We start from the raw sequence: 24,054 nt of genomic DNA, 5'->3' as shown, positions 1-24,054 counted from the left end.
AGAGTGTCTGTCTCAGGAATGTAAGGAAATGCTGACATTTTTAACTTGGAAATTTGGAGCGGGGGGGATAGTTTTCTTAATCTTAATTCCTGTGGTTTGGACAATGCCAAAATTAATGGTGGTGCCTGAGGTTAATATTAGGTAGTGCTGAATGAATTCTTGATTTGCCAGTTGTCTTTTTAAAAAAAAATTTAATATTTATTTGTTTTGAGGGAGGGAGAGTGCACAAACAGGGGAGAGGCACAGAGAGAGGAAGAGAGAGAGAATCCTAAGTAGGCTCTGTGCTGCCAGCACAGAACCCGACGTGAGGCTTAAACTCCCGAACCGTGAGTGAGATCGTGACTTGAGCCTAAACCAAGAGTTTAGGTTGACAGACTCTTGGTCAGCTTGGTCAGACTCTTGGTTACCTTGATAGACTGAGCCACTGAAGTGCCCACGTTTTCCAGTTGTCTTAGTCAGTTTGGGCTGCTATCACTGATTACCATACACTGGGTGGCTTATAAACAACAGAAATTTCTCACATTTCTGGAGGATGGAAGTGTAAGATCAGGGTGCCAGCACGGTCATATTCTGGGAGAGCCCTCTTCCCGCTTGCAAATGGCCAACGCCTCATTTTATCCTCACAGGGAGCTAGTTCTCTGTCTCTTCCCTTTCTTTTTTTAAATTTTTTTTAAAATTTTTTTTTCAACGTTTATTTATTTTTGGGACAGAGAGAGACAGAGCATGAACGGGGGAGGGGCAGAGAGAGAGGGAGACACAGAATCGGAAACAGGCTCCAGGCTCTGAGCCATCAGCCCAGAGCCCGACGCGGGGCTCGAACTCATGGACCGCGAGATCGTGACCTGGCTGAAGTCAGACGCTTAACCGACTGCGCCACCCAGGCACCCCTCTTTTTTTTAATTTTTAAAAATATTTTATTTTTTAGAGAGAGAGACAGAGCGTGAGCAGGGGAGGGGCAGAAAGAGGGAGACACAGAATCTGAAGCAGGCTCCAGGCTCTGAGCTGTCAGCACAGAGCCCAACGTGGAGCTTGAACTCACAAGCTGCGAGATCATGACCTGAGCCGAAGTCAGATGCTTAACCGACTGAGCCACCCGGGCGCCCCCTCTGTCTCTTCTTATGAGGGCACTAATCCCATCTTCGAGAACTCTGCCCTCATGACCTGATTACCTCCCAAAGGCCCCAGCTCCTAATACCATCACATTGAGGATCAGGATTTCAACATATGAATTCGGGGCGGGGGGGGGGGGGGGACATAAACATTCAGCACATAACATCAGTCTCTTCTGAACATCGCCATCTTCTAACTACAGCAGAGGACAGAGAGCTGATAAGAACAGAACTATGTAGAATCCTCTTTCTTCTGCAGGAGACAGTGGGAAGGAGGGTTGAGTTCCTAGCTCAGCAGTAGCCTCTATCCTCCATGGGAAGAACGTGTCTCCTCTCCTAGCTGTAGCAGTTGTGCCTGGGGTAACTCCACTGAGGCCCAGACAAAGTGTGGTCGTTCAGGAGCTCCACGCTAATCAGGATTTAGCTCAAGACTCTTAGCAGGATTTACAAGGTCCCACCTGCTCTGACCCTTGCCTACCTTCCAGCCTTGCCTTCACCCCCCCACACCCCAGTTACGCCAGCCTCCAAAGCCAACTCCTTCTGCTGCAGGACCTTTTGACGTGCTATTTCACCAATTTTGAAATACTTCTTCTAGCCAATTAATTCCTACTTATCTTTGGGCTTGGCCTAAAATCATATCCTGAGAGACATTTTCTTTAACTTGCAAATCTAAATCAGTGCTCTTTCCTCATTAAAAGGTCATTAAAAAAAATGGCATAGAGTCAGGAACTGGGGGCCTGGACTCACGCTGACTGACACTATATTCTGAGCCCACCACTCATTAGCTGTGTGGCAAGATGTGCAGACCTTCATGACTTTATTTCTTTATCTTTATTTTTTTGATATTTATTTTGAGAGAGAGAGCATGCACGTGTGCATGCACACAAGTGGTGGAGGAGCAGAGAGAGAGAGAGAGAGAGAGAGAGAGAGAGAGAATCTCAAGCAGGCTCCGCACTATCAGCAGGGAGCCTGATGCAGGGCTCCATCTGACAAACCGTGACATCATGACCTGAGCAGAAACCAAAAGTCAGACCCAACAGATTGAGCCACCCAGGTGCTCCTATTTCTTCATCTTTAAAATGGAGCTAGGGGTACCTGGGTGGCTCAGTCGGTTGGGTATCCAACTTTCGGCTGAGGTCATGATCTCACTGTCCGTGAGTTCGAGCCCCGCGTCGGGCTCTGTGCTGACAGCTCAGAGCCTGGAGCCTTCTTCAGATTCTGTCTCTCTCTCTCTCTCTCTCTCTCTCTCTGCACCTCCCCCACTCGCATTCTATCTCTCTCATTCTCAAAAATAAACAAACATAAATAAAACGGGGCAAATAATAGCATCTACCACAGGAGGATATATGAGGATTAAATGGGATAATCCACGTAGAAAGTTTGGACAAGGGGGTGTACTGTTGGCACAAGCTATTGTTTTCCTTTCTAGCAGTTATCCAAATTGTAATTATAAAATTATTTTTGTTATTACTTGTTTAACATCTGTTTTTCTACACACCTCAGGTTGTAAGGCAGCAAGGCAGCATCTCTCTCTCTGGTTCCCACTGTACTTGTGGTGCCCAGCACACTGCCTGCCATGTTACAGGCTCTTGATAAACGTTTCTTGAGTGAATGGATGAATGTATTTTCTATTCCTAGGCTGGGTCCCATAAAAAAAAAAAAAGCTCACTTTGTCAGAAAGTAACCGATATTATTAAAGAACATTGTCTGCACATTTTTGATTGTCAGATTCTGGGCTGATTAGCAGCCTAGAGTTAGATGTGACATTCACCGTCTCTCCCTTTCTGGGGCCCGTTCTCACGCAGGGCCTTGTGATGCTCATTGCCAGGCAGATTTATGAAACATCTCAACAGACGCTTACATTCCATATGTTACAATTTACACATTCCTGCTGGGGTCAAGGTGGGGAATGGCATGCGTGCTAATAGCTGCATTTCTCACATGAACTTTCACATAAACCCTTTTCCCAGCTCGTTTCACTGATACATTATAATATACTTTTATAAACATTTTTTTCAAGGTCATGAATGAATGCTTCCTAATTTCCATTTTTAGAGGATTACAAGTCTCGAAAGGGCAGCTAGAGGTTTCTTAGCCAAGCCCCATCCACAGGCCAGAACTCCATCTGACCTATTCTAGCAGATCTCCAAAGAAACAGGACAATAACATTTTTCAGGGAATCTCACAAGTTCTCACTGGTTCTTCCTTCCTTAGGTTTCAAAGATACTCTGGCTGTACGTGTTGATTGCGCAGTTTTTACTCTAATTATATTTGAAGTCCTAGAAAAAGCACCCTTTTGCCAGAAAACATCCAACACAATTGCTCAACCCAAATGGCCACTGCTGAGCCAGTTCGTCATGTCGGTGGAAACCTCCCACAGAGTGCTTGCTTCTTGGCAAGAGGGAGGACCCACACCAGTCTTCCTGTGCCTTCTTTTTCTTTCTGACCTGAATTGTCAGTCAAGCTAGATCTTTGTTCCATTTGTCAAAACACCATTGTTCTCTCTCTTCCCTGTGGCAGTTTCATTTCTATTGTTAAAAAAAAAAAAATCAGAAGTCAGTGCAGCCTTGGGTTGTTGAAAGCAGGTCTTATTGACTGGGCAGCCTAGCTCGTGGCCAAGAGCCAGCCTCATCTTTGGTGTCCAACAGACCATGGAAATAATCTCGGGCCAAGCAACTTTGGCTCCATTGGGAGACGACAACCTACAAAAGAATTTCTGTCACCCACATTGTTCTGTGCTGGGGTAACTTATTGGATTCTGGTTTCTACAACAGGGTAATCTCCCAGTTATGATATCTCATGTAAAATAATAACCTTATTAAAAATAAAGCTTATCATTTGTCTTTTTCTTTCAAATTTATTTTTTGGGGGGCGAGGGGTGGAGGGAAAGGGGGACAAAGGATCCAAAGTGGGGTCTGTGCTGACAGCAGTGAGCCCGATGAGGGGCTCGAATTCACGAACTGCGAGATCATGACCTAAGCTGAAGTTGGACACTCAACTGACTGAGCCACCCAGGCGCACCGTGCACCAAATCTTACCATTTTTCTAAGATTAATGTTTTATAAATCTGCTTTTTGAAGAGTCTGCGGCCCCAGGCTATTGAAAAGACACACGGTGTTTAGTGGTAACCTAGGTTGATCTTACTCAACAGCGATTTCATGTGAGGACAGGATAACAGACATTTTTAGATGTTGAGTAGAAATACTATAATTTTGGATACTCCCACTATCGTGATTTTTTTCCTCCCCATCTCTGACATGATTTTCCCCGGAAGATGTATTTTAAACAAAATTCAAAATTCAATACCTCTATTAGACTGGCCTCTAAATGTTGCTTAAGGGAAAAGTGATTTCTCCAAAAATGGATAAGTAATTCCTTTTCCTGTCTCTGTAAATTGTTTTTCAAAATAGCTGTTGGGATAATTTATTTAATAGATCGATTGGGAGTTGAATCGGGCATTTTAGGGGACTCCTGAAGACCCTAGAAACTTTCAGGAAGAAAAAGCTAATTTATATATGGGCTCAGAAACCAGAATGGCTTTGGATTTCCCAAAAGCAATGCTAGAAGCGGAAAGGCAAAGAGCAATGTCTTCAAAATTCCAAGAGAGAATTATTTCTAATATATCATTATATAGTCGGCCAAATAGGAATCAAGTGAAGGTTGGGATAAGGTCAGTCTCAGGCCTACAAGCCCCCTCTGAGTCCATGTCCACCTTTCTTCACCTTGCTCTGGGCCACTAGAGGCTGACCTGTATAGATTGCCATGATGGGCTTTCTTGCCTTCCACTTCCAGTAGGATTTGGCTAATGGGAAATACTGGCAGAGTTTGGAGGGAGTCTGCCATTTTCCATCTGTGGGACTTTGGACAAATGACAAGCTTTCTATGCCTCATATATATAATGGGGATGTTTATATGACTTTTCCTCAGAGTTTCTGTAGGGATAAAATGAAATAATCTAAGAAAATAGGTAGCATAGTGCCAGTCATTCAACAAACACCCAATAAAAGGTAGCCATTATTATTTATTGTTATTCCTATCCTTGTGCCACTGCTAGCCTGCCCAGACCTGTCCACTCTTCAAAGAAGCCAAATGACCAACATGGCGGGAATGCCACCCTTATAAGCTTTAAAGCTTCATTTGTGAATCCTGAAAGGTTGCAAACAAAACAAAACAAAACAAAGCAAAACAAAACAATAACAACAAAAAACTGAACCAAGAAGTTTCATGCCCAGCCTTTGAAGCATGGCTTAGGCTAAGAGAGCTGCTCTTGCTTTCTGGGTTGGACCCCAGCAGGGTGGGGCATCCTTCAGCAGCTGGCTCCAAGTTCTACCCACAGTCTTCAGTTCATTATCACAGTGCTTACTGCCAGAGATAAAGGGGAAACTGGAACCAAGATGCATTTCTGAGAAGAGTGGTGGTCCCAAATACCTGACTGAGGACCCACAGCTGTCTTCCTAAGGCACTCAGCCAGCCAGAGCTGTCTCAACTTTTGAGTCTGGGACTCCCTCCCTGGGATATTTAACCCATCTCTCCTACCAACTGTATGAGAAGTTCCAGAAAGTCAACTGTAATGGAGTCTTGTCTTTTCATATAACCAGAAGGTGCCAATTTGCCCCTATGAAGCCATTTTCCTTTTTAAATTGGTAATATCCCTTTAGCTCACAACTTCAGGATTGTTTGTGCAAGTGGGAGTGAGGAGGGGAGACACATGTAAACAGAAGCTGCCCTTGTAAGAAGAAAAATTGAGAAGGCTCAGCTCAGTAAATGTCAGGAACGGTTGTGTGTGCGTGTGTGTGCATGCACAGGTGAACATCTATAGTACATGTGAGCTCTGGGTTTACAAAGGTGCATTTTCCTCTTCCTGTGACCATCAGAAAATGGCTAGCCCTGAGATATTTTGTGAGCCACCTTGTTGGAAGCCTACGTGGACGCTTCAATAGAGTTTCCTCCTAGTTTATCTAAACACAATATTGGTGTACTCATACATGCCACTGCTCCTCTCGATTCAATCCTGCACATGAAAATTCAGGTCTGAAGAGAGGCAGAGAAAGAGAGAGGGGGGAATCATTTAGAAAGGGAAAAAAATTGCCTTGGGATTCCTTGAAATAGTAAGTTCTTTCTATAACTCCCCCACAGTGCAGTAATACTGTTATTCACTATTTAACAAAAAAAAAAAAATTAATTTCAGGGACACAGCCATTGTATGAAGTAGGGCATGCCAGAATTTGATACAAACAGGAAGCGGGTGGGTAGACTTTAGTTGACACCGTGTGGTTGGAAACAGTTTCTGTGATAAAAGCAATTTAATTTTAATTGGGTCTGTGGATCTTGTCATAATTAGGCTGGACCCTAAGTATGAATCTGAGAATAAGCTAGGCCAAGGGCTTCTGCAGAAGTGGATCCCCGAAGTTTATCTACTTCACTTCCTTCCAGAATTCGGATGCTACACCACACAGAGCATTGACTGTTGTTCTGGCTGCATTACATCCTCAGTGGTTAATAGTGGGCAGTTCCAACCTCTCAGCATCTATTTCCTCATCTCAGAAATGGGGATCATAACCGTTAATTAAAATGGTTGTTATGAGAAGTAGAGAGAATGTATGAGAGAGACCAGCCACTCAGTAAATGATGGCCAATAATAATAATAACTATTATTACGAAAAGAAGAGAAGGAGAAGGAGGAGGCAAGAAGGAGGAAAAGGGGAGGAAAGCCAATTCTAATTACATAAAGAAGTCACCCCACAGGGCCATCTGGGTAGCATAAGAGTGATTTTATAGTACACTTTGAGAAATTTTACTTAACATTCTCTTAAATAAGCTCACTAATTTTCCTGATGGGATTATTCTTTGTTTCTAGGCTTCCAACATTTTATTCTGTTTTAAGTATACAATATTTTAGGTCTGACATCAAAAAGTGCATCGTCTGTTTTTATCTTTCTCAGCCTCATCCACATCCTTGGTTACTGTTGCCAGGTATCCTGGGGTCACCCAAAGTACTTTTGTTCTAGAGACCTTTCAAAGTAAGCCAAGGGAGCAGTTTAGAAAACTTCACTTGTTTGTAGACAAAAATATATTAAAACAACCAAGGGAGAAATTACTCTATGGGATAATTATTTTTAATGCCTTACTGGACACGTTTGAAATGCTTTTTGAGTCCTTTGGGAGTCAAATTAGGAGAAAATCTTTGTTTTATTTTGTTTTACATCTTGGAACTTGATCTTTGATAAATGTCTGTGATGCTTGCACGTTGTGTAACACTCCTCCCCCCCACCCCCCGCCATGCTGTCAGGATTTCATCAGCCTTAAACAGGCAACAAAAAATACAGGGTAGAGAGGATTAACGGTTTCTTTGTGGCTTTCTGGTTATCTTCCTTTGATTATGCTACTAAATGCAGTTTGGAAAGGCTTGTGGTGCTTTGGGTTTGATGAGCCACTCGCTTCAATTCAGTTCCAAACCAGAAGAGCTCCCCCTTGGGGCATCCTTGTTGCTAAACGTCTGCAAGGCATCATTTACTAATTCAAACAAAAAAGATGGTTGTCAGTGTGTGAGATATCCCTGGATGTCAGGTCCTCCATAAGTTATAATGATGCTTTCTTAATTTTAACAATATTGTGATTAGGTAATTATTTACAGGCCCACCATAGGCCCTCTCTCTAAAACTTTAATGAAGTGGCCTTTAGTCTCCCTGATTCCCACAGGGGAGAACTGAAGAGAATTCTTGGACCTGGTACGAGGGAGGGTTGTAACAAGGATATTTCTTACAGTGGAGCTTCCACACCCTGTTTCAATAGTGACCAAGTCCTACAGCACAGCCAGACAGAGCAAGTTGAGAGCAAGGACTGGGTGCCTCCTGTTTGATTATTGGGACTGCGATATGTACTCCGTAAGTGTGAACAATGAATGCTGTGACAGAAGGATGGATCTTGCCTCCCATGGGCCTGACCTTAGGGAGAGCTCTGCCACTAACTAGCAGGGCAATCTGGGGCAAGTCATATAATGTTTTATCTGAAAAATGAGGGCTAGATGCTCTTTAAAGTGCCTTGCAGTTGTAACCTGCTGCAAACTGCTGTTTCTTTTTTTTTTTTAATTAAAAAATCATTTTATTTATTTTTGAGATAGAGACAGAGCACAAGTGGGAGAGGGGCAGAGAGAGAGGGACACACAGAATGTGAAACAGGCTCCAGGCTCCAAGCTGTCAGCACACAGCCTGACACGGGGCTCGAAACCACAAACCATGAGATCATGACCTGAGGCCGAAGTCAGACACTCAGCCAGGCACCCCTGCTGTTTCAACCCAGAGAAAAATTACCTTACATATCCTGTGTGAAGTGAATGTTACCTGGGAAGGTAGCATATTGAATTAGGAAAAGGAGATGATCGAGAATTTCTTAGAAACTATTTAGAATCCTCTTGCTGCTCCACCTCCCCCAAATTACTTAAAGCATGTCCAACATTTATTTAAAAGTGAAGAAGCCCAGCTATCTCAAATATACTTGTCTTTTGAAAATGGTTCTATTGATGGAATTCAGGAGGGAACTCTAGTCTCCGTGGGGGTCTCCAAGCACGTGACCCATCTGAGATGACAGGTGAATTTTTCTATTTTTTATATCTGTATTTCAAACACAGAGACAGATGATCAAGGAGCAGCTTTGGCATTTTGCACTCATCTCAGATCCAGTTAAGATAGACATAACTAGAACTGTGTTCAGTGAATGCAATTGCCTTAAGGAAATAGGGCAAAATTGGCCTAACAGATGTTCGTGTTTATCTAATAATAATAATAATAATAATAACAACAACAACAACAACACACTGTGTTTATCTGGAGCACAACTAAATTGTTCCTGCTGATTTCAAGGTCCTAGTGCAAAATCCTGGATTCAGATCCTGTGGATTTATCACACCCACTGGAGGACATCGGCTTTCGAAAGCTCTGAATGGATTATCCTCTTCCAAGAGTGGGCTCATCCTTTCCAAAAGATAACATCTTGTTTCTCTGGCCTGAATTTCCCTAGACTTCTTTCAAAACACAATTCGTGAAAACAATGTGTGAGAACACACGACTATGGGAAGTGCTCGCGGGACTACTGCAATAAATATGTCAGGTATATAAACTAACTGATGCTATTTATTTGGTCTGTAAGAAGAAAGTATCGGGATACAATAAATTACAGTCATTTTTCAACATCTCAGATTTCTCCAGTAACGCATATATGTTGGCAGACCTTAGTGGATCATGCTAATTTATTTGTAAATCATCAAAGGAAAGAATAAAACATATGTTCCCAGGCAAGTGAATGGAATGGAAAGCCGAATTGGGCAACAGTAATATTTTCCTCCCCCAGAAGTAAACATGTCAACATGGTGAAGAGGGTTTTGTCCCACTTCTGGCTGAACTTTGAGCGGTGAGATGGCTAATACCGAGGGACCCAGCTTTGCCGTCCTTTCTCACAAAGCATTCCATGATTCAAGAAAAGGGCAGTCTGCAGCGTGACATGGAGAACTAGGTCAGAATAATATTTCTTAATGGTGATTCCTACAATGTTCTATTAATTACAGCAGTGGTTCAGAATTTTCTGTGCCTTGGTAGGTTGTATTTTTAAGTAGGCACTAATTTTTTTTTAATTTAATGTGATATAAAACGGAGTTCGAAGGAATCCCTACTATGTAAGTGGTGAAAAATGATGTAGGGGAGTAGAAAAAAACATGTACTTATCCATATATATACAGCACAAGTCGGTATTCCAAAGATGATCTTTGTGAACATAAAAGTTTATGCTGCTTTTGATTTGTGTAGTTTAAAAAAAAGCACAATAACACTAGCAATGTTTAGGGATCTTGGAGCATAACATCAGAACAGAAACTCTTTGCCCTAAATTCACGTGTACTCTCTGGCTTTCTCTCTTATTGCTTCACATAGATTCTCCCTCTTTTCTGGCTAAATTAGTTAACCCACAGTTGCCTTTGTGGAAGGCATCCCTACAACATGCCTTGCCTTTTCTCACCTGCCTGTTTTTGTTCTCACCATTTATTGAGGCTGGGGAGAGGCACCCTCCAGCTCCACTGGAATGGGGTGGGAGAACCTAGCTCAAGGGTCCCTCCTCCATGAAGCTTCTTTTTACCCCAGCTAGAAATGATGGTCTCTTCTCAAGCAGGCTTCCTCAACCTCAGCACTGCTGACATTTTAGGCACGATAATTCTTTATGGTGGGGGGGACTGTTTAGAGTGGTTAGCAGCACCCCTGGCCTCTAGATGCCAGTAACATCCGCCCTCCTACCTCCACCAAGTTGAGACAATCACAGTGTCTCCAGACTTTGCCAGATGCCCTGCGCAGGGGGAGGTAGAAAATCACCCCAGTTAAGAGCTACTACTGCCCTAGGGCTCTCCCCAAATCAGATCACAAAGAGAACAAGGGTCAGGTTCCTAGCAGTGTTTTGGTTCACATTGAAATTTATTTGATGATTAATGAACAAAAGGTGTTTTTTTTTCTTTAATTATCAGTTGGCAGTTTCTGAAAATTAATGCATTAGGTTAGTTTGAATCAGGCCAGACTCAGAAAACTATAAAAAGGAATTACATTACTGCCTCTTTCTTTTTAGAAAAAGCTTGGGTTTTTTTGTTTGTTTGATTTTTTAAAGAACTATAATTTTGTTACTGCACCATTGGATTGAAATGAGAAGCCACCAGAGAACGTCTCTGCATCTTTTGAAACGTTATTGTTGAAGTCACTAACCATTATCTGATGACCCTTAGAGAAAGGCCAGTAAGCTAAGTTTCTGTCAGAGTTTAGTACTAGAAAATTTTATCTTTTCTGAAAAAACTGAGTTTCTTCTTACTATTTCATAATGGGAGATGTGTCACTAGTTTTATTTTCCTTTTTTTTTTTTAATTTTTTTTCAACGTTTTTATTTATTTTTGGGACAGAGAGAGACAGAGCATGAACGGGAGAGGGGCAGAGAGAGAGGGAGACACAGAATCGGAAGCAGGCTCCAGGCTTCGAGCCATCAGCCCAGAGCCTGACGCGGGGCTCGAACTCATGGACCGCGAGATCGTGACCTGGCTGAAGTCGGACGTTTAACCGACTGCGCCACCCAGGCGCCCCGGTATTTTCCTTTTTTGACTTGGCTGTTGGGAAGCTCAGAACTAAGTTTTATGCTCAATTACGGTAATTATCTTCATCCTTTGATTTCTAATATTAATCCAACTTTTTGTTCTCCTCACTAGCCACAATTAACTCTTGTCTTTCACTTTTGTTCTGATTGCTTTCTTGAATCTGTCTTTTTTATAAAATAAAATTTTAAGCAAGTGGAGTCCTTACCAACCAGGACACTTTGGGAAGTAAAAAGAGAGCAATTAATGATTAAGCTGGACAACAGCTTAACCTGAGACTCTTTGGGGTAAGATAAAAATGTGGTGTCACTCTAGAAATAAATAATAAACATAACAGAGAACAACAGTTATTCCATTCTCAGGTTGGGGATAATTAAAGATAAACATATGCCCTAAATAGAGAATCAAAGTTATGTGTTTATCATTCATTGTGTGTCACAACTGTTGATTAGAGTTTAATATTTATTACCTCTTAGGAAATTTTGTAATTAGCCACTGTATCGGGAGAGAAAAAAATCTTGGGCTTTCTTAAATGTATTTAATTTCTACTAAAAGGGAGAGGGAGATCCTTTAGATCTGGAACAGTGATCACAATAGAAGTTTCATTTGTGTGTGATTTATGGAGCCTTGGAATAAAGGCACTATTGACCAGTATCAGATTTCTAATGACTCTATCTTGTTTTTCCTAAGCAACTTCTCATAAACTTTTGTAATATCTTAAGCGGCCAGCTGATACTATGTTCAAGCCTGTTTACAGAGCTATTAATAAAAGCTATGTGGCAACTCCAGGAAGAGAGTCAAACCATTTTTTTTTCTCTTCATTGGCTGGAAACAGTTTTCTGCTTATTTTGAAAAACATGAGATCACTAAAGTTCTTGATATATGCTGGACATTCTGCAAAGAAACTCAGAGAAAATAAATGGGATTCTAACTTATTACCTAAAGGACTCATAGTCAAAAAGGAAAGTCATTGCCAATGCCTTGACTGCAAAGTCCTTCCTATGTGGAGTGAGATTTCAATGTGGTACAGGTGAATTTAAAAGAAGATGGGACTTTTTTTCTGTGTGTGCTCAGAATCATGCTGTAATTCAAGTTCTTGGTGGCTGATCTGTTTTTTGAAGTAAATTAATATTCTCTGATTAAACAAACTGAAAATTTAAGAACTACCATTTATTGATTTCTGACTACATGCCAAGCACCATGCAGGCACTTGACAAGCATTGTGTTAATCTGTTCTCAAAACAGCTCTGTGAAATGAATGTATCATTAGCTCCATTTTTACAGTTATGAACCCTAAGCCTCAGGGACAACAAAGAATAAAGAGACGATCAGAGCCATCTGAGCTCTAAGCCCTGCTCTTTATACTATTTCATACTGCCACAGTAAAAAAAACTATCAGTGTGAAAACGTAAAGCTCAGCTCTGGGAGCAAGGAGAATGGCCAGAGAAAGATAACAATAATAGTAACAGCAGCATTTAGGTAGCAAGCACTCTATGCCAGGTAGTTACATATGTCTCATTTAATTCTTGCAACAGTCCTGTGAGAAAGGTACTATGCCCACTTTACAAACAGAGAAACAGGAGAGAAAGTGATATACTCTCCAGCGCCCTGTAGCATTTCTTGCCCTGGTTAGTTCCCATGTTACAAGTGGTCTTGCTGTTTCTCTGTGTGTGTTGCTTAGCATTTTGCAGTTTTTAAATCACTCTGTTTGCTTTATTTCATTCTTACGATCATCCTCATTTTACAGATAAGGATATTGAAAAAATCAAGAGCTTAAGCTATTTCCCCAAGGCCATGGCCATTGGGTTATTGGCAGAAACAGGATTTGAGCCCAGGTGTTTGTTTGTTTGTTTTTAATTTGAGAGAGAGGCAGAAGGAAAGAGAGAGAGAATCCTAAGCAGGTTCCACACTCAGCATGGAGCCCTACACAGGGCTCAATCCCACGACCCTGGGATCATGACCTGAGAGGAAATCAAGAGTCAGATGTTCAACCAATGGAGCCACCCAGGCACCCCAAGCCAAGGTAATTTTATACCTAGCCCAGGATTCTTTATTCTGGACCACACTGCATATCTGAAACGTGGCTGTAAGGAACAGTACAATCCTAAACTTTTCAAGCTGATGCTGACCTATATAGCCTTCTGTACTGAAAGGAAAGAATCTAAGCTTGATTTTGAAGCAGAAGCCATATATTTCCTTTTCAGGCCTGGCTGTAGGACAGAATGATTTCGATTCACTTTAAGGTGGCAACCACTTTGCTTAAGGTCAGACTTGTTGGCAAAGGGCTTCTCTTCCTGCCCTTCTCCCTGATCCAACAACAGTGCAGATTTTCTTAACCCACACCAATATTGATACTAAGTGTAGAACTTATCAACTAATTAGAAGCAAAGGAAAACAGAGTCTCTATGAATACAAGTAACAGTCACCATTTATAGAGTGCTCTCCATGAACTAGGAAATTTACATGCCTTTCCTCATCCAGTTCTCTCAACTTGAATAGGTGCTGTTGTTTTTATCTTGAAGAGGAGAAGATGGAGTGTTGCACAGGTAACTTTCACACTCAGCTGGTGGTGGTGATTTTAATCCAGCCCTATAGAAACTGCCACCCTCCTGATTCCATAAGTCCAGCCCCCTGATTGGCAGAGATCTGTCCAGAGCAAACATTCCAAATCCTTCAAGCCCTTCTTGCCCACCCCACCCCCCCCACCAACAGTAAGGTAGGATACTAACAAACACATTAAGATAGGGCAGTGCAGGTAAAAGATGGGAAGAAGCGGGAGTATATTTGTTCCCATCCCTGTCTTACTTTTAGTCCTCTAGTCTAGAAAATCTCCTTGTTCCTTCGTAGCAGTTATCCCTATCTGGAAGCATCTGCCTTGTTTGCGTGTAATTTTTCTGTCATCCCTACTGGAATGTAACCTCTGTGTGAGCAGAGTAGAGCCTGTCCTCTTACTCCTGTCTTTCCGGTCCCTGCCACAATGCTTGGCACAACGGAAGTGCCAGTAAATAGTTTGCCCCGTAGTGAATGAACTGATAGCACGCAAAAGCTGAGATGTCCCTGCTGAAAAAAGGGGGACTATTCCCTTTCTCTGGTAAACTCCTTGATTAGAGAGAGAGAGAGAGGGAGAGAGAGAGAGAGAGAGATTGAGAGAGAGAGAGAGAGAGAGAGAGAGAGAGAGAGAGAGAGAAAGCTTTGGAACAATCATTTCTAAAAGGCAAAGAAAGCCTTGGTTTGCCAAAATTTACAGAGAGCTGTGATTATGAGCTTTGCAAGCCATTGCTCCTTAAACATTGTCAGATTTTTTTGTCTTGGTAAACCTCTGCTAGGAATTCTGACAACTCCCCTTCCTCACCCCTCCACCCCTCTTCTCCCAGTCCACCTCTAGTGAATACACATCCTTCTCCTGCCGACCAGCTACATATCCGGGTTCACAGACGAAGGCCCAGGTGGCTCTTCACTAATGGCTCATCCGTTATCTCTATGAAGAGTCAGTGCCTTTTCTGAGTAGATTTTTTTTAAAGCTAAATTGACCTTTGGGGGGGGGGGTGGGGAAGCATTCTACAGATAGCAATGTTTTGCTCTCTAATCATCTCTTCTTTCCTTATTTCTTGTCTTCTCTTCAAATCTATCCTGCATACCTTTCTTCAAAAATTGTCTACTGAGTATTACTAATGCAGACTGTGGAGATTTTTTCCTTTCTGCCTCACTTTTCTAGCCACCACAGCGCTAACAGGCTGCTCTGAAGAACATACCCTTCCTGCCCTGCCATTGCCCCCATATTCCTTACTCAACATTTGGATATTTTTACGGCATATATTCAGTTTGAAAGATAATACTGATACTTTGTTTTATATGAACATTTATACACCAGGACCCTTGTGAGGCACTGACTTCATTGGGATACTTTATGGCTTAATACATCTGAATGATTTATATCTCATTTTGTCTAAGCATTTATGCTAATAAATTTAACAGATTCCCCAGTACTGCCTGGTCCTTCATTTTCTTCAGAGGGTCAAAGCGAGAGGAAAATAAAGCAGCATGTTACTAAAGAAAGAAGGAAGAAATTGGCCTAACCGATTTAGAACACAAATAAAATTAAACGCAAATAAAATCTCTGATTACAGTTTAGCTGGAGCAAGTCAAGTTCCTAGATCCAGATAGATTTCTGTAATTAAGCTGCTTCTCAAAGGCAGAATCACAAAATGACAGAATATTTAGCAAGCTAATTTACTGAGGTATATATTTTGGTCCCATATAATTAAATCCAACACTTAGGAAAAACACGGGGGAAAAAAAGCCCTGACAACTATTAAACTGAGTGCAGCCGGGAGAGGGAAAGGGATAAGATAAAATCCAGTCTATAAAATATATTCCATTATCTTTTATAGGTTAAAAAAAAACACAAAAGAATACTTGGAAAGAATCTTCTAAGCTGGGAAGATTTTAAGATTGTGTGGAGATTTTTTTTTTTTTACAGGTGCAGAATAAGTTGGTTTTTGTTTTTTTTTTTTTTCTTTTCCCCCTTTTTTCCCCTGTTGTTTGCAAAGTTGAATCTGGGGTCAGGAGTTCTAATTGTAACCTCAGACTAGAATTCCAGATGGTGCGCTGAGGACTGCGAGCAACTCTCAGTTCATCAATTTCATGGGCCTACGTATCTGCTCTGGCCACGGCCCGGCCTCCATCCCCACTGTGGCATTAATGCAGAACAAATTGAGACATATCCTCTATATAATTAGTTCCAGAATTTAAAAAGATTTACGGTATAATAATAGAGGCAGCGCTGCGGAATCCTTCCAATGGGGACTCTGGGAGCTTGGGGACCATCATCTCGCGGTGGCATCAGAACAGACGGGTAACTGGCGATTCCAAGAACTGCACGCTGGGGGAGAGGGGATATTTTTGCAAGGCCCAGGTGGTGGTTCTCGCGGGTCCTGAACCCCAAACTGGGTCAGAGAACGGAGTCTGAACTGTAGACGAATGGTTGTTCAAAAACGTCGGGTTAGGTTTTCAAAGGAGCAGAGGAAACCAGAGTGGAGGGCAAGGGGAAGGTGGACTCCGACAAAAGTCCCTCCTTGACTTTTTTTTTTAATTTAAAGAAATGAAGCTGAGGTTTCTACCGCCACCACTGGGCTGGAAACGGGCTTAAGCGCCTGCCGGGAGGCCGGGGGTAAGCAGATACCTAAGAGTTGGGAGTCTTCAGGGTGGAGAGGAGCAGCCGGTAGGCTGCCCGTCCTGCGCTCGGAGCTCCCGGCTCTAGCTCCTGCGCGAGGTGCTAACCCAGCGCCAGTTCCTCGGGGCGGCTGGCGGTCGAGCCACTCCTCTTCGGCGTCTGCGGCCCCAGCCCTTGACAGATCGCAGTGCTTCGGTGTGTTTATTCAGTTGTCGGCGGCCGCGGGGTGACGCCCGGAGCGCAGCCTGGGAGTATGCGCTGCCCCCTGGGGCCGCGGCTGCTCCGCCGGGCCCGGCTCTTGGTCAGAGCCGAGGTCAAAGTGGGGGGTTTAGAGGTCCTCAGTACCCCCTCCCACTCAGCAGCGATTTTTTTGATCTTGCAATAATTAAGCACTTTCCAGGCCAGGATGCGTTTTACCAACGTACCCAAGCCATATGGATTGTCAGCTTCTCTCTCCCCCTCCTTTCTTTACTCCTCATTCCATTTGCTCTAGGGAGGCAGAGGGGTGTTGGGGGTAAAGCCCCGAGCTAGACGTTGAGAGACCTAGGTTTCAGCTCGGCTTTGCCACTATCTTGCTACGCATCCTTAAACAAGAATAGTGACAAAATTGTAACGTTTATTGGACGCATAAACCAACACTATCCTCCTGTCTAATCCTTATGACCCCATGAGGTGGACGCTAGGATTCCACTATCCCCTTTGATCAATAAGAAAACTAAGCCTCAGAGAGGCTATGGAACTCATCCAGGGTTACACAGCTGTTACCTGGTGGACCTGAGGTTCCGTTCTCCGACCACCAGTTCCTTGCTCTTAACCACTGAGCTCCACAGCTGCCTTTCCTCCGCTGCCTGGGCCTCAGTTTACTTCTCTGTAGACGGGGAGTTGAACTTCCATCTCTGCCAAACGGTGATTCAGACCAGCTCCTCTGTGCCACAGGTCTCAGCGCTGATGTGGAGTGGGAACGTGGATGAGAGAAGTGCGCGGCCAGGTCTACGCAGCCCTCATTTCTTTGGGCCTCGAGCTCGGGAGGTGCAGGACAGCGCCTACATGCGGGGGCGGGCTACAGAGTGGACCTTCCTCGCGGCCCGACTGTCTGTCTCTCCCTCCGGCAGGCTCAGGGTGCCGAGGCCAGCGTAGCGGGCGCGGCTGCGCGGTTAACCGCCGAGCTCCCGCAGAGAACGTTACCCAACGGAGGAAGTGGGACCTCAGTTGGCTGGTTCCCCGGAGGTGGCTCAGGCGCTCCAGGGCTTCCGGGCGTGGGGATAGGCAGGGGGCATTCGAGTGAGGCCCTCTAGGGTGAGGCCCTCCGACTTCGAGCGGCTCCGGACGCACAGCACTTACTTCTTGACCCTGCGGGTTGCAGGGAACTCCTCCTACTCCTTCGGACTACTAAATCGGGGTGAGGAGGCACCCCAGGATTGAAGCGGGGATCGCACTACGGTTCCTCTCTCCCTCTAGGATTCTCAGACAACAAATGGCGGTGGAGAGAGGAATCCTAAATTTTCTCGCCCCCCCCCCTTTCCTCTCCACCCCACCCCACCGGTGAACTTCTTCTGTAAAACATAAAGGCAGGGAATTAAGCACTTCTGCCCTATCTGGGATTCAAAACCACAAAATCTCCCGTTCAAACCACCTCCCCCCCCCAAATACCCACCAAAAAACTTTGCAATGTTGGGTGAAAGAGAAACAACCTGGATCTTTTCGTTTGCAAATGAAAATCCCTGACTTTTCATAAAGGGCTTTCCTTCCCTCGTGGCGCCTGAGTTGAGTCCTAGTTGAGAAAAATTCCTTCGAAGTAGAAATAAAAGTGGGAAGTATGAGACAGGGGTCTGGGGCATTCTAAGGGCAAAATGGCCTGAGAAGTTTCGTCTCGCGGGGCCTTTCTGCACCAAAAGGACCAAACGTCCTTGCCCTCTGCCTAGCCCTCAGCCCGGCTGCAGGTTTAGAGATGGCACTTGTGGGAGCGTGGTGGACAATCCACAGAGTGTAGGGGGAGGAAGAGATGGTCTCCAGAGCCTTCTCATTTCTTTAAAAATATATAAAGCTTCTGAGTGGAAACAAGCACAGTCAAGCACCAAAGTAGCGCAGAGAGGGGTGCAGGACCTCGTAGGCGGCCTGGGGAACAACCCGGTAGCGCCTGTGCCCGACCTTTGCCCTCACCGTCTCCTGTGCCTCTAGGACTAGCGACCCCAAGAGGAGGGAATTTTGTTTGGCGTGTGGGCCCTGAGCGTGCTAACGCAACACCCACTTCCTTCGTTTTACTCAGTGCAGCTTGAAAGCAAAGAGCAAGAAATGGAGAGTATGTCAAAGCTTTTTAAAACGTTCTGTTTCTTTGTAAAACTGCGGCTACCTTGGTTGTCGCTTCGCTGGAGCTGCGGGCCCCATCCGCGGCCAGCCTGGAATAAGAGGCCTGGCGGCAACCGGCCGCTGCCCGCCCGCTCTCCAGGCGGTTCCAGGTTGCGCCGTCGCCGCTACCCCCTGCCTCTCCCGGGCTTTTCCACGTGCCCCGAAACGCACTCCAACCCGGGTTCCCAGCGCTTCCCCTTGCTTAGGGTCTGCATCCCCTTAAATCCTGACTGTTCTGGAAGAACCAAAAAAAAAAAAAAAAAAAACCAAACCCCAAACACCTGCCCTGAGGCGCGGGGCTCCCAAAGAGTGACTAGTTGGAGGGAGGAGTCTGTTGCGGCGATGCCCAGATCTCAGAGCTCCAAACCACGCGAACGCTGCCACCGACTGTGGGCCACTGTGTGCTTTCCTTCGTGGTCCTCCTAGCCGGTTTGCGCCTTCTTATCAGTTACTGCTTATCCAGAATGGTACTCTTGACCGTGAGCAGAGGCCGAGCTAGGTGGGATTAACTCTAGGATCCAACGTCTCCCCGTGTGCTTGTCTTCGAATCCTTTCCACCCCTTACCCTCCAAAACGGGCTCTGAGATTCTCCAGTCAGAATATGTGCAGGCTCTGGGTGTTTCCCTAAGGGTATTCTTCCCTCCCAGACTAGCCGCTGTTCACTGGAAAGGAAGATTAAGTGCCGCTGGCACCGATTTTTAGGCAGGCGGCAACTGCCCTCCTCTGGGCGCAAATGTCACCAAGTTAACCAACTACCAAACGATCGAAACATGCCGTTTATCACAGCTGATGCACCCCGCCCCCCAAGTCACCCACGTTCACCTTGAGTCTGGCCTCTGGAACCCACAAGGTGTCACCCCCACCCCCGTGAACCTGAGATTACGGCCACCACTCCTGCCCGGCGGCTCTAGAAACGAAGCAAGAGCCGGGCTTGCGGGTGCAGAACGAAGGAATTCGCCTCTCTGAAGCCCGGGAAAGTTTTCCATGCTTTCCTGAAGTTCCCGCCGTCTGGGAGCTCACCTGCCCCTCCCTTGAGCCCGCCCTCTCACATTAACAACCTGTTCCCGCCCCCCCCCCCCCATCACAAATGGACTAGTGGGGACATTCACTGCTCACCTGGAGAGGCTCTCCCAGAGGCGCCCACACTTGAGAAGGCCGAGAAGGGGAGGTGGGGGGAGGGCTGTGTCCCACAGGCCAGATGGGAGCGCGTGGCGGGTAGGAGAGGAGGGTGTTTCCTAGAGGTAGGCTCCCTCAGGCCCGCCCCCACCCCCGCCGCGAGGGCGCCCCCGCCGAGCCGCGCGCGCCGCCCGGCCAGGCTGGGGCTGCGGTGTGAATGGAACTGCCGAGGCTCCTGGCTCCTCCTCCTCCCCCGCCGCCGGCCCCTCTTATTTGAGCTTTGGGAAGCTGGGGGCAGCCAGGCAGCTGGGGTAAGGAGTTCAAGGCAGCGCCCACACCCGGGGGCTCTCCGCAACCCGACCGCCAGTCCGCTCCCCCTTTCCCGCCCTCCCTCCCACTCATTCAGTCACCCACCCACCCAGAGCCGGGACGGCAGCCCAGGAGCCGGGGCCCCGCTGCCTCCTTGCCGCGATCCTGGACTTCCTTCTGCCGCAGGAACCGGCTTCCACGTGTGCCCCGGAGCCGGCGTCTTCTCACTCGCTCCGTTCCGGGCCAGGGTGCTTTCCGCAGCCCGAACAGCCGGGGCTCCGGGGCCCGGGTGGCATCTGGGGCAAGTTAGGAGCGGCCGAGTCCAGTGCCCAGCATCTGCAAGGCCGAAGGAGCGGCGGGGCGTCCGGGGCTGAGCCGCAGCAAATGGGCTCTGACGTGCGGGACCTGAATGCACTGCTGCCAGCGGTACCCTCGCTGGGTGGCGGGGGTAGCTGCGCCCTGCCCGTGAGCGGCGCCGCGCAGTGGGCGCCAGTGCTGGATTTTGCACCCCCGGGCGCCTCGGCTTACGGTTCCTTGGGCGGACCCGCGCCGCCGCCGGCGCCGCCGCCACCCCCGCCGCCGCCGCCGCCTCACTCCTTCATCAAACAAGAGCCGAGCTGGGGCGGCGCGGAGCCGCATGAGGAGCAGTGCTTGAGCGCCTTCACCGTGCATTTCTCCGGCCAGTTCACCGGCACAGCTGGAGCCTGTCGCTACGGGCCCTTCGGTCCTCCTCCGCCTAGCCAGGCGTCCTCCAGCCAGGCCAGGATGTTCCCCAATGCGCCCTACCTGCCCAGCTGCCTCGAGAGCCAGCCGGCTATTCGCAACCAGGGTAAGCAGGCCGGGGAGCGCCCCCTATACGCGGGGTGGTGGCGCCGGGGCTACCGTCCCGCGCTGGCACTCCCCTGTCCTACCCCTTCCCTGACCCCAGCGCTTACCCGGCTGCCTCCCTAAGGACTGTGTGGATAGCGGAAGCAGCGGCTAAGGGAGAGGAGGCCCGGGAGAGGGAGAGGGAGTATGTGCCGGCATAGGCCCCCGACATCCTCCTGAACCAGGAGCCGGACTGGTTCTCGAGAGCCCGGGGGTCATCTGGAGCCCCTTGCACCCCGGGAGATTCCGGGACTTAGAGTCTCTGTGGGAGTGGGAAGGGGGAACGGGTGTGGTGTCTGGCGCTGTCTCGTCTCAGGAAGGTGTTTTGTGATTCAAGTCACCACCAAACTGTTAGGAGGCAATGGACCTTTTTAGCTTTTAAATTGAGGGACCAGCACCGGGTGTGCAGCCGGTGCTCCTACCCTGAGCCAAAATGTCACGAGCCGCTCCAGCCCCTAATACGGTGATGGCACACATTAGACGTGTGATAAGTATCACGGAGCAAAGAACGAGGCAAGGAACCCGCTAGCAAGTAAACAGTGGCTTTCCTGGAACCGTGTCCCTATGGTAGTATAAGAAGCGGATGTCTCCTGGCGTCCAGCTCAGGCGGCGTCCATGAGGGCCCCAGGGCTGGAAGAGAACTCTGTTTATCCTATTTCAAGCTGTGTGGGACTGGGTCCTCCCTACCGTAGGGCCCAAGCACAGGCCCTCCTTTCAGCGCGCCTTGCCTCCTTCTTGCCTTAAACTCGGGGCTCAGATGAGGAAAGATTTTTGCAAAGCATGGGAGTTAGAACAAGAACTATTTACTTGCCCACTTCAGTCGGTGTACACATAGGGACACAGCCAATAGTTTTCTCATTCCTCTCTGGCGACCGCACACCTACTCCCCTCAGGAACTAGCTGGAACAAATCGTGCAGAGCCCCTGTAGTTTGTTTTACAAATTTATCCTAATTGGACTTCTGTGCTGTGTGAGAAACTATATCAATTTGAGTTGATTCACTATTTTAGGAAACGCCTTGCGAATTCAATGGCGGAGGGTTTTGCTGGAACAAAATTTCCCGCTAGCTTAGGGACTGGGATGCTTCTGGAATGCGTGGGATGGGAGAAGTAGAGCGTGGACAGTTTGCAAGAGGTGCCAGGGCTTCCAAGGCACTGAAGGGCTCTATGCTTCCCGAAGATTCCTGCAACTTCTAAAGGAGTGTCTTCAGGCGGTTCCTAACTTAACCCAGCCTGGAGCACCTGGCTCGCCAGAAGCCCTGGTGAAATCGAAACCGTCTTCCCCTCTTCATTCAGGGAATCTGGGATCTGTGTTTTGAGGAGCAACCGCAGGCAGGCTCACGGGGGCCCCTCCACTCAAGGTCTTTCTTGATTCTCCCCAAGGGATGTTGGAACAAGTCGGTGTCGATTCAGAGGCTTGTGTTCTCTGATCGTGTCACCTCTAATTAGCAGGTTGTTACAGTTTGCAAACCTCCAGGTCTCAGTTTCCCCATCTGTAAGAGGAAAGCTGAAATGGGCAACTTGGGGGCTGGGCCTTACCTGAAGTTCTGTGCCACTGGAGCAGAAATCCAACTTTCCTCTGACTTGGGGTTCTAAATTCAGAAGGCAGGAGACCACCTAAAATTGACTGGACCAGAAACCCACAAGACTGGCAGGCAGGGGTGTGATGTGAGTCTGTGTGTGGATGTGTGCTCTTTGCAGAGTCTGAGAAGCCATTTGGTCTGTTTCTGGGGCTCAAAATACTACCATGCTGTTATCATTTATTTGAGTTCATCTAGATTCTGTGATGACTTTTGGAACCAGGGCTCTCTCACTTTGTTTGGACCCCTTCTATAGGCAGGTCTGGTGCCTGGGATCCCATCAGGTTAGCATAGGGTTGGGGGGCGGTGAGACTGTGGGCTTCTTAGCCAGCAGGCACTACATTTAAGGGAAACGTCTGGATTCCTGTCTAGTAGGTAGGCCCAGCCGCTGAAGAGATAAAAGTCTTGGGAGTTGGGACCAGGATTGGCAGGTGGAGTTCTCTTCTCGACTCTGGGAAAACCCAGTGGAGAGCTAGCCCCAGACATGCACCACAACCTGTAAGGAGGTTCCTGTCTGTGAATTTAGGTTTTTCTTGCACTGAAAATGTAAAACGGGCCATGCTTGCCTGGCTGTTGGGACTTACTGGGCAGCTGGGAGGTGGGGTGGGAATGTCAGAAGCTGCTCAGCCCTGGCCTCGGGAACCCTGAGATTCTAGATTTATCCTCTTGATTTCTAGTGTTCCTGTGGCTCCCCCCAGGAATGCAGGGCCTAGCGGTGTGTGTATGTGTGTGTGTGTTGGGAGAATCAGGGGCATCAGCTCCTTCCCTAAAGTATGGGAATGGCCATCAGCAGACCCAGGCCAAACTCCAGCAGAGAGGAGTCAAGACTCTGAATCCCCGTTCCTAGGCAAGGCAGCCTTGCCGTGGCCCACACGAGAGGACAATTGGCACCCTCTCCCGCCCCCCTCCAAGGGATCATACCATCACCTCCCCATTTTTTTTTTATAATTTCTTAAATAGTATAGGTGGTTTCCTAATATCATAAACATTAACTCGGCAAACATTTGTTGAGCCTCTACTCTGTGCAAGGCACTGGGAAGTATTAACACAGAGTGCATCTTTTAAATATCACACAGCCTGACGGAGAAGTTGCTTATTTCTGGATGACAAAATCTAGGCTCTAAGAGATTATGTGTGCAAGAGGTCCCTCTGTGGCAGAGCTGGGACTCGAACCCAGACCATATTAGGTTACTTCTACCTCCTTTTCCAGGGATCTTGGCCCCTCTGTTGAGATGGATTTCCTTTGCTCTGTTGGATGGGCACTGAACTAATTAATAGTGATCTGGGCGTGAGGGCTCATGGTTTGTAAGGGCAGTCAGTAGTGGAGTGAGGACTGGGGTAGTCTCAGACTTAATGCGCAGGGGGCATCACCAAGCCACCTTAGGGTCAGTGCAGAGACCAGCTCTAGAGAAGGGCCAAGGGCACTTACTTCTCTTCGAGTCACT

General features: G+C 46.8%; 1 protein-coding gene and 1 long non-coding RNA gene across 6 annotated transcripts in view; one reads left to right on the top strand and one right to left on the bottom strand.

Moving 5' to 3' along the window:
- LOC125177248 (uncharacterized) overlaps positions 1-19,966 on the bottom strand; it is an 88,521-nt gene extending 68,555 nt beyond the window's left edge. For 2 of the 3 annotated variants that reach the window (XR_007156546.1, XR_007156544.1), the window contains exon 1: positions 17,159-17,854. This is a non-coding gene — a long non-coding RNA (uncharacterized LOC125177248). Of the gene's footprint in view, positions 1-17,158; positions 17,855-19,855 lie in introns of those variants that run through there. The other variant, XR_007156545.1, reaches the window with a different exon arrangement.
- Positions 19,967-20,403: 437 nt separating this feature from the next.
- WT1 (WT1 transcription factor) overlaps positions 20,404-24,054 on the top strand; it is a 49,984-nt gene continuing 46,333 nt past the window's right edge. For all 3 annotated transcript variants that reach the window (XR_007156543.1, XR_007156542.1, XM_047879377.1), the window contains exon 1: positions 20,404-20,993. Coding sequence is in view for 1 of the 3 variants with exons in the window: in XM_047879377.1 (XP_047735333.1) it covers positions 20,549-20,993 (445 nt within the window). In the remaining 2 variants the exon portion in view is untranslated. The remainder of the gene's footprint in view (positions 20,994-24,054) is intronic.

This window comes from Prionailurus viverrinus, chromosome D1 (assembly GCF_022837055.1).
Source record: "Prionailurus viverrinus isolate Anna chromosome D1, UM_Priviv_1.0, whole genome shotgun sequence".
Lineage (NCBI taxonomy): Eukaryota > Metazoa > Chordata > Mammalia > Carnivora > Felidae > Prionailurus > Prionailurus viverrinus.
This window is presented reverse-complemented; position numbering and strand designations above follow the sequence as displayed.